General features: G+C 32.4%; 1 protein-coding gene and 1 long non-coding RNA gene across 2 annotated transcripts; both read right to left on the bottom strand.

Moving 5' to 3' along the window:
- Positions 1 to 983: 983 nt before the first annotated feature.
- On the bottom strand, positions 984 to 7313 carry TOP6B (topoisomerase 6 subunit B). The gene is made up of 19 exons (XM_021423222.2): positions 7068 to 7313; positions 6930 to 6982; positions 6475 to 6572; positions 6262 to 6367; positions 5830 to 5967; positions 5636 to 5687; positions 5444 to 5508; positions 4980 to 5086; positions 4596 to 4698; positions 4352 to 4437; positions 4045 to 4241; positions 3286 to 3401; positions 3070 to 3155; positions 2886 to 2958; positions 2450 to 2541; positions 2182 to 2320; positions 2009 to 2103; positions 1747 to 1921; positions 984 to 1424 (listed from the first exon to the last, which is right to left on the bottom strand). Exons 1-19 carry the CDS (start codon positions 7147 to 7149, stop codon positions 1278 to 1280), a joined length of 2010 nt encoding a protein of 669 aa, XP_021278897.1. The 5' UTR covers positions 7150 to 7313; the 3' UTR covers positions 984 to 1277.
- A 2385-nt stretch (positions 7314 to 9698) lies between these two features.
- LOC110412741 (uncharacterized) lies at positions 9699 to 10603 on the bottom strand. The gene is made up of 2 exons (XR_002444893.1): positions 10288 to 10603; positions 9699 to 9949 (listed from the first exon to the last, which is right to left on the bottom strand). It is a non-coding gene; the product is annotated as an uncharacterized LOC110412741 (long non-coding RNA).
- Positions 10604 to 12730: the final 2127 nt, after the last annotated feature.

Genomic DNA, 12730 nt, shown 5'->3' with positions numbered 1-12730 from the left:
AGTTAGCAAGTCAGTCTGCTCTCTCCATTTCCTCCAACCCCATCAATACTCCTTAGTCCCATATTCGCTACCATGGGGCTGCATGGGTCGTACTTGAGAGGTTGTAGCAATAGGGTACATAAGTTGGGAGATTGTCTACATTGTCTGCTTCTTGTTATCTTTCAATATTTGCATCCTCTCTTGTGAAGTGTGGAGCATTTTCATTAGCTCTTTGACCTAAGTGAAAATAAGTGTTTCTTGATTGTTGAGAGAACTCTGCATATCTTTTAGTAGTGCAATTTTTTAATTTCTTTTACTTAATATTATCACTATTTCCTAATTGAGTTACTAAAATGCAAGATGTTATTTTGACAAGGAAAGGGAAAATGTCGCAACAAATAAGTAAGATGTACTAGAAGCCACTAAAAAGAAGATTGGAACAATATCCTAAACCCTAAATCCTTGAAGGGTTAAGTGCTTTGTGATAAGAGGTAAGGAAATACAAACTTGGGAAAAGGTACAAAAAGTGTAACGGCACGCACGGAGAAGAATAAGATGGAAAGAGTTGAGTAAAGAAGAAATAAGTAGTTGAGAGAAGCTTAGAGAGAACTTTTTAGAGAGAATATTTAAAGAGAGAGTTCGTTGAATTTTCAATTTGTCCTTTGCTTTATATGTATACCAAGTAAAAACAATTCTTTAGGAGCAATTGGCTAAAACGTACTTACCAACTCATCATGAGAAGAACACGTTTCGAAATAACTTTCATAGTTGGTAAATCACGTCCATTATTATGAAAATAATACATTAACCCACTACATATATTAGTGTTGGACAAATGTTTTAATTAAACGATATAATAAAGCTCAATGACACCTTAAGAATGCGTCGCATATTTCTAGAGACTCAGAAAAAAAAAAAAGTAAAACATTTATAATTTAAGAGAAAGTTAAAAAAAATAAAATAAAAAACCTCTTAATTATCTCAATATCAGAATCATCAAATCAAGCTCTCTAAAATATTTTAAATGTTAAATTAACTTATAAATCTTATCACTTGTTCCAAGATATTTTCACTATTCTCCATGTCAGCATAACTATTCTATCAAAAAACTAAACTAAAAAAATCAAAACTCTCAATTTCAGGGCTACAATGTACGTTCACGTTCAACTCAAATATCTAGTTTTCTTTGTAGGCTACAGATCAGTAAAAATGGTATAACTAGTGTTCCTTACTATATTGAGGTTGCCAGGTTGGAAAATAAAAATGGTATAATTGGGTAATAAGTAAATGAAATAGTCCTACTGGAAGAGTCTGAAGACAAATATGGGACTATGGAAATCAAAGAAGTTACTTTTAGCATAAAGTGACGGTAAATATATATCTTCTCTTGGTTCCTCGTTTACTCCACTTTGCGTGGCATACTCCAATGCCATCTCATAATCCACCTGCAAACATCACCACCATGGAAAAATGGACAGATTACAACATTGCCATAACCGAAAGAAAAATATAAATACTCACTTTAGCAATAAACCAGGCTTCATTCATTAAACAGTTCCTTCTACTGATGGCATGAATGGATTTTTCTTATGGTTTGATAGGTTAAAAGGGATCATTTTGGATCACAGGATTCAATTGCGGTGAACGCATAAATCCCATGATGATATGCTATATTAAATATCAATATTTTGTTGAAAGAACATAAAGGACTTGGCATTTTTTGGGACAAGTTTCAGGTACTTGAGCGGCATGCAACTCAAAACTCACCTTTGCGACATGTTGAGTGAGCTGTTCCTTGAGTGTCTCTTTGGTAATCAACTGATCAGATACCTTTCGAAGAATATCTGCATCCCTTTCCTCAAAACGTTTCTTTTTTGATGCATGCGACTTTGCCATTTCTTTCAAAACATCATACATAGCATTTGTAGCATCAGGAATATACCTGCCAGTTGATAGTTGCACTTGTTATCAGTTTTGAGCAAAATGAACAAGAAATACCATTTGGATAGTACAGGTGACTCAAATGTACTTGCTCAAATTTCGCTTTCTCTCTTGCTGTTCACGAGCCTGCATTTTCTTTACTATTTTCGACTTCAGCTGGATGCAGCACTGCTTAATTGCAGACTGAAAAATAATGTTGTTAGTTTACTCATTATATTTGTTATGGAAATTTGGATGCAATAAAGCAGAGAACTTCCACACCTTGACAGCACTAGCTATTTCGCTGATATCATCCCCAATGTACTCCTTCCCAGTCCCTTTAAAGGGGATTTTTGTGCTTACAATACTCACAAAGACACCAATTTTATCTTGTGTTTGGTTGATCTTGTAACTACTCCAACTGAAAATGATTGTTGAGTTAGAAGCCTTGTTTCAATCTTGCATTGCTTCTTGTGATAGTTTTATTGCAATAAAAGTTGGCATCCCTGTTTCCCACAAAAGCAAAGGAATTGCATGCAGTACAGCTTACCTGATTCTCTTTAGCGCAGTCCTTGTGACAACATCACCACCTTGCTCAAAAAGAAGCGGTATTCGATTTGCAAATCGGAAAATATTCAAACCCTGGAATTTTTGGAGTCTTTAAATGCTTAGAATGCACAAACACCATGTAGATAATGAAGTACCAACATGAAAAGGAAAAGCTATCCTGACAATACCCATCTAATTGTCAAGCATTCCAGACTTTACAGTAAAGATAGAAAATTTACTTGTATAAGTAACACCTCAACCCTGCCATCCCCATTGACATTGGTTTGAGAGATGATAAAAATGACATATTGCCAGAAAATGGGGGAATGAAAACACATCTTGCTTGTTTATTCACACTCTGGAACCTTCTGTCTTTTTATCTCTCTAATTCAAAATGATAGATAACTAATCAACTTATTTCTGCAGAATCCACTGACCTGTTTAACATCTTTTCCACCCACACTAACACCAGCTTCCACAATGAACGGGTGCCCCTCAAAAACTTGAGCACTGTATAATATTGTAACAAAAATTCCATACATTTACCAAAAAAGCTTATCCAACATTAACCGAGCAAGGTGTATAATTGATCCACGTAGAAATCAGCCCACTAGGACAAACCTGCCTGAATAAGTTGCGACCATGTCAGGATGTAGTTCCTTTATAATTCCTAAGCGAAGATTGTACTCACCCGCAGGACTTAGACACTGTCAAAAGCTTTGAAGTTAACAGGGGAAATGCTACAGAATGCGAGATTTAGTAATAAATGAAATAGAAAGGTAGTTGCATTAGAGTGTAGCAGACAGAATAATAAACTATTTAAGAAAAGCTGCTTACATCACCACTGGGGTCATCAAATTTAGCTTGACGAAATAATTGGTGGATGCGAACTATTTGCTGATCAGTTAGAGACTTCACAGCCAATTTTGGACTAAACTCTGGACCCATTTCTCCTAAAATGTGAGCAAAATCACGACACAGATCAGGTTAAGCATCTAAGGACTAGCCTATATCAACTAAGGCAGGAACATATAATATTTCGTATGTCACCAAACTACCAAAACTTGAATCAATTTCAGCACCAAGCACATTTAAATTGACTGATCTTAGTTCAATATAGCAAAAGTTTGCAGCTTCAAACATGACCATGACAGAAAGAAGCTTCAATATAATCTTGACCACCTGATAGAACAGTAATTCACATAGCAAAATCACTAGTATCTCCTGTTCCGTTAGAAATATGCCTACAACCAGGGAATTGGTGTAATGCATAAATGTCTCTCCACTCTACAGCTTCTAAAAATTTTCAAATTTTCACAAATGAGATATATAAGCAACTCAAAATGATAGAAGATCGCCTAATTTACATTTCTTTCATAAGATACTAAAGTGCATCCTTTTGAATGCTCTATAATAGTAAAAAAAATTTTTAAAAAGGGTTAAAGAAAGGGCAGTTAGCCTCAACACGATGAGATAAGAAATTCCACCATAACTTCCTTAATAGAATGGTGGAATAGGGTAACAGAGAAAACTCCAGGAGGAATAAAAAGAGAATAAGTGAAAACAATTCCCAAGATATATTCACAAGCTTCTTACCAATTAGTCGTTCAGCAAGGGATTTTCCAATATTTACAAATTCATGCTGAAGCAACTGCATTAGGTTCTGTTTTGAAGTTTCAGCAATAAGGCGTTTGATTAGTAGTATGTCAACAGATGAAGGATGGTGCTTCGTCTCAACAGGAACTGGAGGCATTACATCTGTCCTCCGTGCAAACTTTATAGTGACATTTTTACTGTATGAAAAAAGGAAAAGAGAACCAGTTCAATACAAGGTCGGCAAGATTGTGTGTGTGTGTGTGTGTGTGTGTCAAGGACCATTGAGCAACAGAGAGAGAGAGCTTACTCAGGGGCATCAGATACAAACTTAAAAAGAAATTGAGCATAAGGGGTGATAACAGCCATTTGTCGCATGTAATGCAATATCTTGGACTGCAAATACAAAAACAATGACATTTTTGTTATTAAGGAGTACCAACTGTCACTCTCAATCATCCTTGACAACCTAGAAATAAAGCATTAAGGAACTCTAAAAAGCTTGAACAGCTATGAGAGTCCAACAAAATAATAGGAAAGGAGATGATGTATACACGGTAAGTTGTCCAATTTCCCTCAATGACCACTTGAATTTCAGCCCCATGCCATCTATCCTTGTTGTCGCGTTTTTCATGTAAATGAATGTGAGGAATGTTCCTGAAATTATAAACACCATTATGGTATAACAATACATCAAACTCAAGAATATAACTCCTAATCATCTAAGTGTCATCATAGTTTTTTAAAATATAGTATAAGCCTCCAAACAGATACAAAGAAAAGAATTCAACATGCATAGATCTGAATGAACAAAAATATCCCACAGAGTGCAAAATGCAAAGATGAAATAAAATGAATATTTGGGGTTTATGTTGACCAGAAAAAAGTGCGATTTATGAGATAACTAAAAATCTGTTTGCCTTGCATTCACACCATACCTATGAATATCTATATCCAGCCTACAGAAGGAAATATAATTTTGACCCCTCATTGATGATGAGATCTCGATTGGCAGGCCTGTACTCATTTTGGACCAAATTAAGGCCTGCACGAATACAACTTAAACAAATTCAATATGTTCCACAACACAATAGTAAAGCCAGATTCAATAACTAGTCTCTTAACAGCTTTGTTCAATACCATATGCAGGGAAATTTAAATTGAATTGCTTCAATCATGATCTCCTATGGCAGATCCAATGAAATCCCAAAGGCAAACCATATTGTATGAAGGGAGCATTCAAAGTAATACACTGACACCTCAGATGCCACGTAAATCACAACTCGACATATGCAACCTAAAATATATCCCAGCATAAAAATAAAGCAATTATAATACATGTGTATACATGTCAAATGAAATACTGCAGTTAGAGACGAGGCACACATGTCAGAAGCACTACCATTTTTGCACCAAGACCAAACTTTCCACGTGTCTGCTTCAAGCCATATTTTGTGCCAGACAGAACTGCACAAATAAGCACGCTGCATTAGAGGTTAAAATGGGAGCACAACAAATCATCTGGAATAACAAAAGTGCTAATGTGCAGTCAAATTTGCATCAAAAAGGAACTTAATGTCACAAGTAACTTGACCTCGTCCAAACATGTTTGGGATGTCATCATGTGGCATTCCTCTTCCGTTGTCCTGCATTTTGAGTCAACAGTCAATGACTTAGACCTAAGGAAAAGTTTTAGAAATTCATTTACAATAAGATCAATTTAATTGAAGAACTCAGACAATAAAAAACTAATATGGTAAGGAAGGTTGAGATGGATCGTAATTATACCTTGCATGTAACCCTGTAAAAAGAAGCTTCGCCTCGACCCTTGACACTCTTGGGAGCTGCAGATTCTTTGACTTTCTTCCCAAGGGCAGCATTTTTTGCTTGAATTTCTTGAGCTCGAGCTTCCTTCGCTAATCTTTTCTGAATGAATGAAAACAATTGGAGCATGAGGCTTGAGATAGCAGACAAAATGGGTGATAAAACACTTCTTGCATTCCTTAATACAAAAACTTGCTAGCATAAAATGCAGTTGAAAGATGCAACACGCTAAAAATGAAAACTGGAACGAGGTTGCAAAGCTAACCATTTTTAACACCTAAAGTAAACTTATCACATATCTGACTCCAAAATGTAACTATAATCTGATGTACCACCTACACAGTTCATAAATGAAGTTAAAAACAATAGAGGATGCACATTAGAAGGCACAGATACCTCGCGGGCCTTAGCTGTCTCGTAATCATCGTATAATTCTTCATCAACACGTTCCCTATCAACAAGCCCAATCATGGAATTGAACTTGCTTTTGACGATCTCTTCTCTGCAACAGCAATAAGGATTTAGGCAGAAAAAAATATAGAATATTTTTGCAGCGCTAATTGATAGCTACAAACAATTTACAACGTTTTTTGCAGACATGAAACTTACATTGCTATTTCTACAATTGGAAGCTCAGATATTGACTCCGCTGAATCTAGTGCATTTTCAACCAGTTCCCTAACAGTGGTGTATAAACATTTACCGGGCTGAAATCCATGCAGAAATAAATCACATAAATTAATAAAATTTTAAAAGAACTCGCTAAAACAGAAAAAGAAACTTCCTTTTTATCAGTACTTAAGCTTATGATATAAGAATTTTTTTTTTTTACATTCAACCTGAATTTACCAATTATCAAAATTATTACCAAAATGTATCTTAAATTAATTAGAAATTTTCAGCTACAATAAAATGTATCTTAAGTTCAATTTTGCTAGCTAATTTCCCCCTAATTGCAGTTCCTTGTACAATAAAATGACAACAAAATAAAGCAAAACTAAATTCCAAAAAGAAAAATTGAAGAAGAAGAAGAAGAAGAAAGAAAAGAGAAAAACGCAACTTACGTTATCAAAGCCAGCAATGTTTTTGTTCTCTGCAAAGAACTCAGCTGGGGACTCTGCATAAACCACAAAAGGAATAAAATAAGATAACCTCAGCCATCATCCATGCGTACATCCATAGATCCATCCATCTATACATACTTTGCTTGAGAATGCTTTCTTTAGCTTTCCTGGGAGTTTTTGATTTGCCTTTCTTTGTTTCTGTTGGACTCTCACTCTCCATTTGATGTTCACCGAAGAACAAAATGGAAATTAGAGCTTGAAGAAAGAATTAGAGTCAAATCGAATTTAAGATAAATTGTTGAGAAATCAAAAAAGGCAAAACCAGTGCAGCAGTAGCCGAGCAAAGAGAAAGAGGGAAGCTAGGGCTAGTAACGGAAACTTTGATTCCCTGCGGTCATCTGCATGACGAATCATCGCATAGGCCAACGCTTTCTCATTAAACGGTGCCGTATTAAGGGTTGACGACGCTTCTGCCCTCTAACATTGGACTTAATACTTGTTTAGCCTAACTTTTTTACAATTTATCTATCACCTAAAAATTAGATCAAACATAAATTTAAAAAAAAATTTAAAAAAATAATTTTTTTTTTTAAAAATATAGTTTTTAAAAACAGAGCTTTAGGAAAAGCTTCTATAAGGACTTTTTCTTCTCTTTTTTAAAAATACAAAAAAAATTATTTTTGTTTATAAAATATCCTCATATATTAAAAATAATTATAATATAACTCTCTCAAAAAAAATACCATTTACGATAATTTTAACTAAAATTATAATTTATAAAAAAGAACTTATAAAAAAAATTTACCAAATAATTTCAATTTAATTCTAAACTATTATTTTTCATAAGAATTTCATAATAACTTTTAAATTAGAAAAAATTAAGCCAACTAGGCTCTTAGAGGCATCTGTAGATTACAATATTAAAAAATAAAAACAATACAAATTAATATACTATATTAATTAAATATTAAAAATGTACTGTCTACCATTCGATTTAATTTTTTATAGTTTTTATCTTTACTTAATTATTACAAATTCATTTTTATTTATTCTCTTTTGGTTGAAACATTAAAAAAAACCTTCAAATTCATACTTCAAAAAAAATAAGATTTGCCTTTTTTATTTTGACATGTTTAATGTTTTTTATCTTTTAATGAATAAATTAATGAAAATATATAAATAGAATGGTGAGAGTTTAAATTAAAACAATAATCTTTTTAATTTATGTCCTATAATTTTCAATCTTATTAATAAATATAATAAAATTTTAAAAAAATTTCATTAATTTTAAAATTTTTTTACCATATTTTGTCATACCGTATAATACTCGATATCCAAAATAAAATTTTGAATCTTTGATACATGATACGTATGTTGGTTTAATGACTATAATAATAACAATAACTTTTACCTATCATATGATCAAAAGTCAACTTGCTTTCTCTTTTCTATTTATTTTAAATTTAATTAATTAAAATTATGAATTTAGCACATTACCATTATATTCTTTGTCCATATTTTCTATTTAATAAAAATATTAAGTATGTTCTTATACTTTCTTAACCTTTTAAATAGATTTTTAGTCTTTTATTTTATTCAATTGAACTTTTAAAGTACAATTTTTATTAGATAATCATGTTTTTAATTTATCATGTCAATGTCTTCATGGATTTTTTTTTAGACATCTTCATAATTATTAGTCGTGTTATCTTAACATCTACGTGGCAAAATAAAAATTTTATAATCACTAATACGGTATGTCATATAAGTGTCAACTTAATATGAATTTTCGTATTTAAACATGTAACAATAATAATAAATGTAGACATGACAAAATTAACGAATTTTGATTGTTTTCATTTTGGAAAATGTTGAATTGAATAAAATAAGAAAATAAAAAATTATCTAAAACTTAAAAACTAGTCAAGGGCGCTCTTAGCAACCCAAATTACTAAAGAAATGTGCCATGCCAAGTTACAGCCGAAAGATAATGGTCAGGTTGGTCAAGGATTTGTATCTCATTGGGTTGGTCCATGCCGGGGCATTATTTAAGGGTCAATCTAGCACGACCCACTACTTTCATTAATGTTTCTTTTTTCACTTTTTTTTAATAAAATGTCTTTTCCTAAAAAATCTAATCTCAAGTCCCTAAAAGGTTTAATCTATCATCTAATCATTATTTTATTATTAAAATAATATTTTATGTTAGTATTTTAAAATTAAATTAAAATAAAACTATACTATTTATTAATAAATAATTTAATCGAACCAAGCTTGGCACTCAAACGGAGTGTTTTGGATATTCGATGTCACAAGCTTACAACATGACCAAATGTTAACTGATATCTAATTAATCTACACCAGGACAAGAAACAGATAAGAGTGAAGCACTTAAAAGGTAGACGAGAATCTCCTTGAATTGTCTCAAATCGCTTTTGTTGGATGTTCTGGTTGTTGTATGTGAAGCCTTTTTTATCCTTTTTATACTTAAATCTTTTTAAAAAATAATTGTTTGGGAGCGTTTAGTAACCTATCAAAATGGGCCGAGTCGGCTTAACTCGACCCAAACTTTTGTGAGTTGAAAAAATATAGATCGGGTCAAGTCAATCCATATTTTATATAAGCTACAAAATCCTCAACTCAGCCCACTTTTTGCTAACCTATGGGTTGGACCGGGTTAGTCCATTTTTTTCAAAAAAAAATTTTTTTTACTTCTCATCAATACAACTATACTATGATTTAGTTCATAAATTAAATAATAAAAATATATTACAAACAAATAAATTACGTTAAATATAAATAAGTAAATACATTACATCAAATATAAATAAAATTTTAAATTTTTAATCTTTAACACAATTACACAAACTACAATCCCATCAACATAACTACATAAATACATAATCAAATATTCATAAACTTCAAGACTAATTAATGTTTTTCTCAATCTTCATCCTCAATCAAAACATTTGAGTCTTCTTTGGACAGGAATGATGTCTCCAAATCTTCATCATTATTATCTAATATTCATTGTCATAAAAGAATAAGACATAATGAGTTTGAATTTTAACTAAAATTATTAATTTAACAAGAAAAGATTAAAGATATTAAAATATATAAAATAAACAATATCATCGGTAGCTAAAGAAAAGCCATGCAACTAATTTTTCGTGTAGACAAGCATTTGAATATTTTTATGACAGAGGAAACTTCTAAACTTGGTGAAAACATGACCACTGATACTAAAAGTAGACTCTGATGCTACTGTAGTAATCGAAATGCTCAATACATCTCGTGCCATAATAGAAAGATCAGGACAATACATCTGTGACAAAACAAAACGGAGAAGGTGCAGGACCTGCGGTGGTGTGATCTGCGGCAAAACAGAACGAAAAAGGTGCAGGCCCTGCAGATGAGACAATGCGATCTGCAGCAAAACAGAACGAAGAAGGTGAGGGACCTACGGGTGCGACGGATCGATCTATGATGTCGATGGGCGATGGCGACGATGGGGAGTGCTGCTATGTTGGAGTGCTGATCGGGATCGCTAGATGCTGGATGGGGAATGAGAAAGAATGTCAATCCATCACCGACTCACCGTGAAAGAACGAAGAACGGAAGAAGGCTAGAAAGAGTCAAAGAACAGAAGAGGAGTGGGACTTGGGAGTTGGGAGTCGGGCAGCGGGTTGGTGCCCATTTTCTTTAAAAATAAAAAAAATTTTTGGCCCATCGGGCTGGCCCGCATCAACCCGGGTCAGCACCCTAATTAAACAGACTAGCCCATTTAGGCTTGATTTTAATATGGACTTGAATTTTTAAGCTCGGCCTACCCCATATTTTAAAAAAAATAGGCTGACTAATAAAAATATTAAGATATAGTATAAATTTATTAAATTTATAAAACAGTCTAACACACAGATTAATCACTTAAGGATTTTCTTTAATCAACTAACCTATTGAAATCTTGAACTTTATTTTTCTTGTCAATTGCTCGACAAAAGTTGGTGTTTCCATAAAATGCTTCAAAGTCTTTAACACGGTTATGGCCGCATTCAATCCCTTAATCTTGTCTCTTACTCAATTAGGTTGGATTTTGAAATTTTTAAATAGTTTTTTGAGGAATTTTAATAGTGTAAAGATTAATTTTTATTCGATTAACTTTTATTTAGATTTGATTCCAATGGATCAACTCTCCATATTAATCATTAACTTATTAGCTTAGCCTTTTTCTTGACTCATTCAAACTAGGAACCCTTTTATCTTAAACATAAGATAAAACACATCATGTGAACACATTTAAGCACACACGTTAGCTTGACAAATAACACAATATCAACGAACGTGGTAGGAATGGTCATTGTGATAATTTTCTTTTACTTTAGTGATTATGACCAGGGGAAAAGGATATATATATATATATATATATTAAGTCTTATTTGTGGCATGAGCAAATTCTTGGTAAAAATCTACGGCAGGAGTGGTTGAGATTTGAAAGGTGGACGTAGAGCTATCCAATGGACCTCAAAATTGTGCTTGAAATAAAGCATTGGGTGGTCCACATAGCCATGTCTCAATTAAATTGCAAACAATGTTTTCCATATGCCTGAAAGTGTTGCAATGAATTTCGGCAACCAAATATTAAAATCTAAGGCTCTGATTAATCGCAGGTAGAGAAATAGATAGACAGATACATGGATAGGTGGGATTGTGGGCCTGCGGTCGACAAAACCGCGAACCATTCCAAGCTGTCAACCATGAAAACTCTTTGAATGAGGAGAACCGAAGGACGACAACTGTTGTTATCATCAATCAGCGTCCCTACCATTCTAAGCATGTTACACATGACCAAATTTTGCAAATCTTTCCTAAATATAATTAATTTGAGTAAAAATATTCATCTTAAGCTTTCAATTTCATATCGCTCTCGATATCAATTTCATCATATTTTATTTAATTAATTATATGTTAATTTATTGATTTGTTGAATAATTTTTTGGATCGAATGTAATGATTATTGTAATTTGTATTTTTTTTTATACTCTCCTTAAATATTGATAAGAAATGCTCTTTTCGTTTTTGTTTTGTTCATCTTCTTTAACGGGTCTCAAATTATATATATATATATATATATTTACTTTTTTAGATATTTATTTTTTTTTATTTTTTATATTATAAATTTATTTTCTAAATTTTATAATAAAAATGTTTTCAACTTTTAATATAAAATACATTAAATTCAAAATTTTAATTTCCATAATTTTTTTAAAAAAAAAAAGGATCGAAAAGAGTATAAATCAATGTAAATGAAAAAGATAGCAGCTGATGTGTCTCAAACCGATGGCTGTCGTCATCAAATGGCTCGTGAAGAATGAAAACTTGATCGCTAGTTATTAAGTTAGCCAACTTGTGAACTTGAACCGATGCAGTGATATCCTTGGTCGATCCTTTCGCTCTTAGGCCATTTAATTCCAACTCAGGCATTGATTTTTTTTTAAAAAAAAGGAAAAATAATTAATTGACATAAACACCGACTATTTGGCTTTTTGTGGAAGTACATATACATGCAATTTACAAGTAAAAGGTATAAATACAAACAAATCATACAAACTCATAGTGATATCGTAGCATTGCCGGCAAAACTTGTTTAAACAATCAAACTATAATTGGGAAAAAATGCATAAATTTGCTATAAGATGCGTAAGAGGTGGGACTTAGACTAAAAATCAAGGCATTCCCTATTACCACTAAGGCAGATGTCTCCCTAGCATCAAATGATTGGTTTGATGATTTCATTTAAAATT

The sequence above is a fragment of the Theobroma umbraticum genome, unplaced genomic scaffold (genome assembly GCF_002168275.2).
Source record: "Theobroma umbraticum cultivar Fairchild unplaced genomic scaffold, ASM216827v3 scaffold_95.0, whole genome shotgun sequence".
NCBI lineage: Eukaryota > Viridiplantae > Streptophyta > Magnoliopsida > Malvales > Malvaceae > Theobroma > Theobroma umbraticum.
Note: the sequence above shows the minus strand (reverse complement) of the source record. Positions and strands in the feature narration are given on the sequence as shown.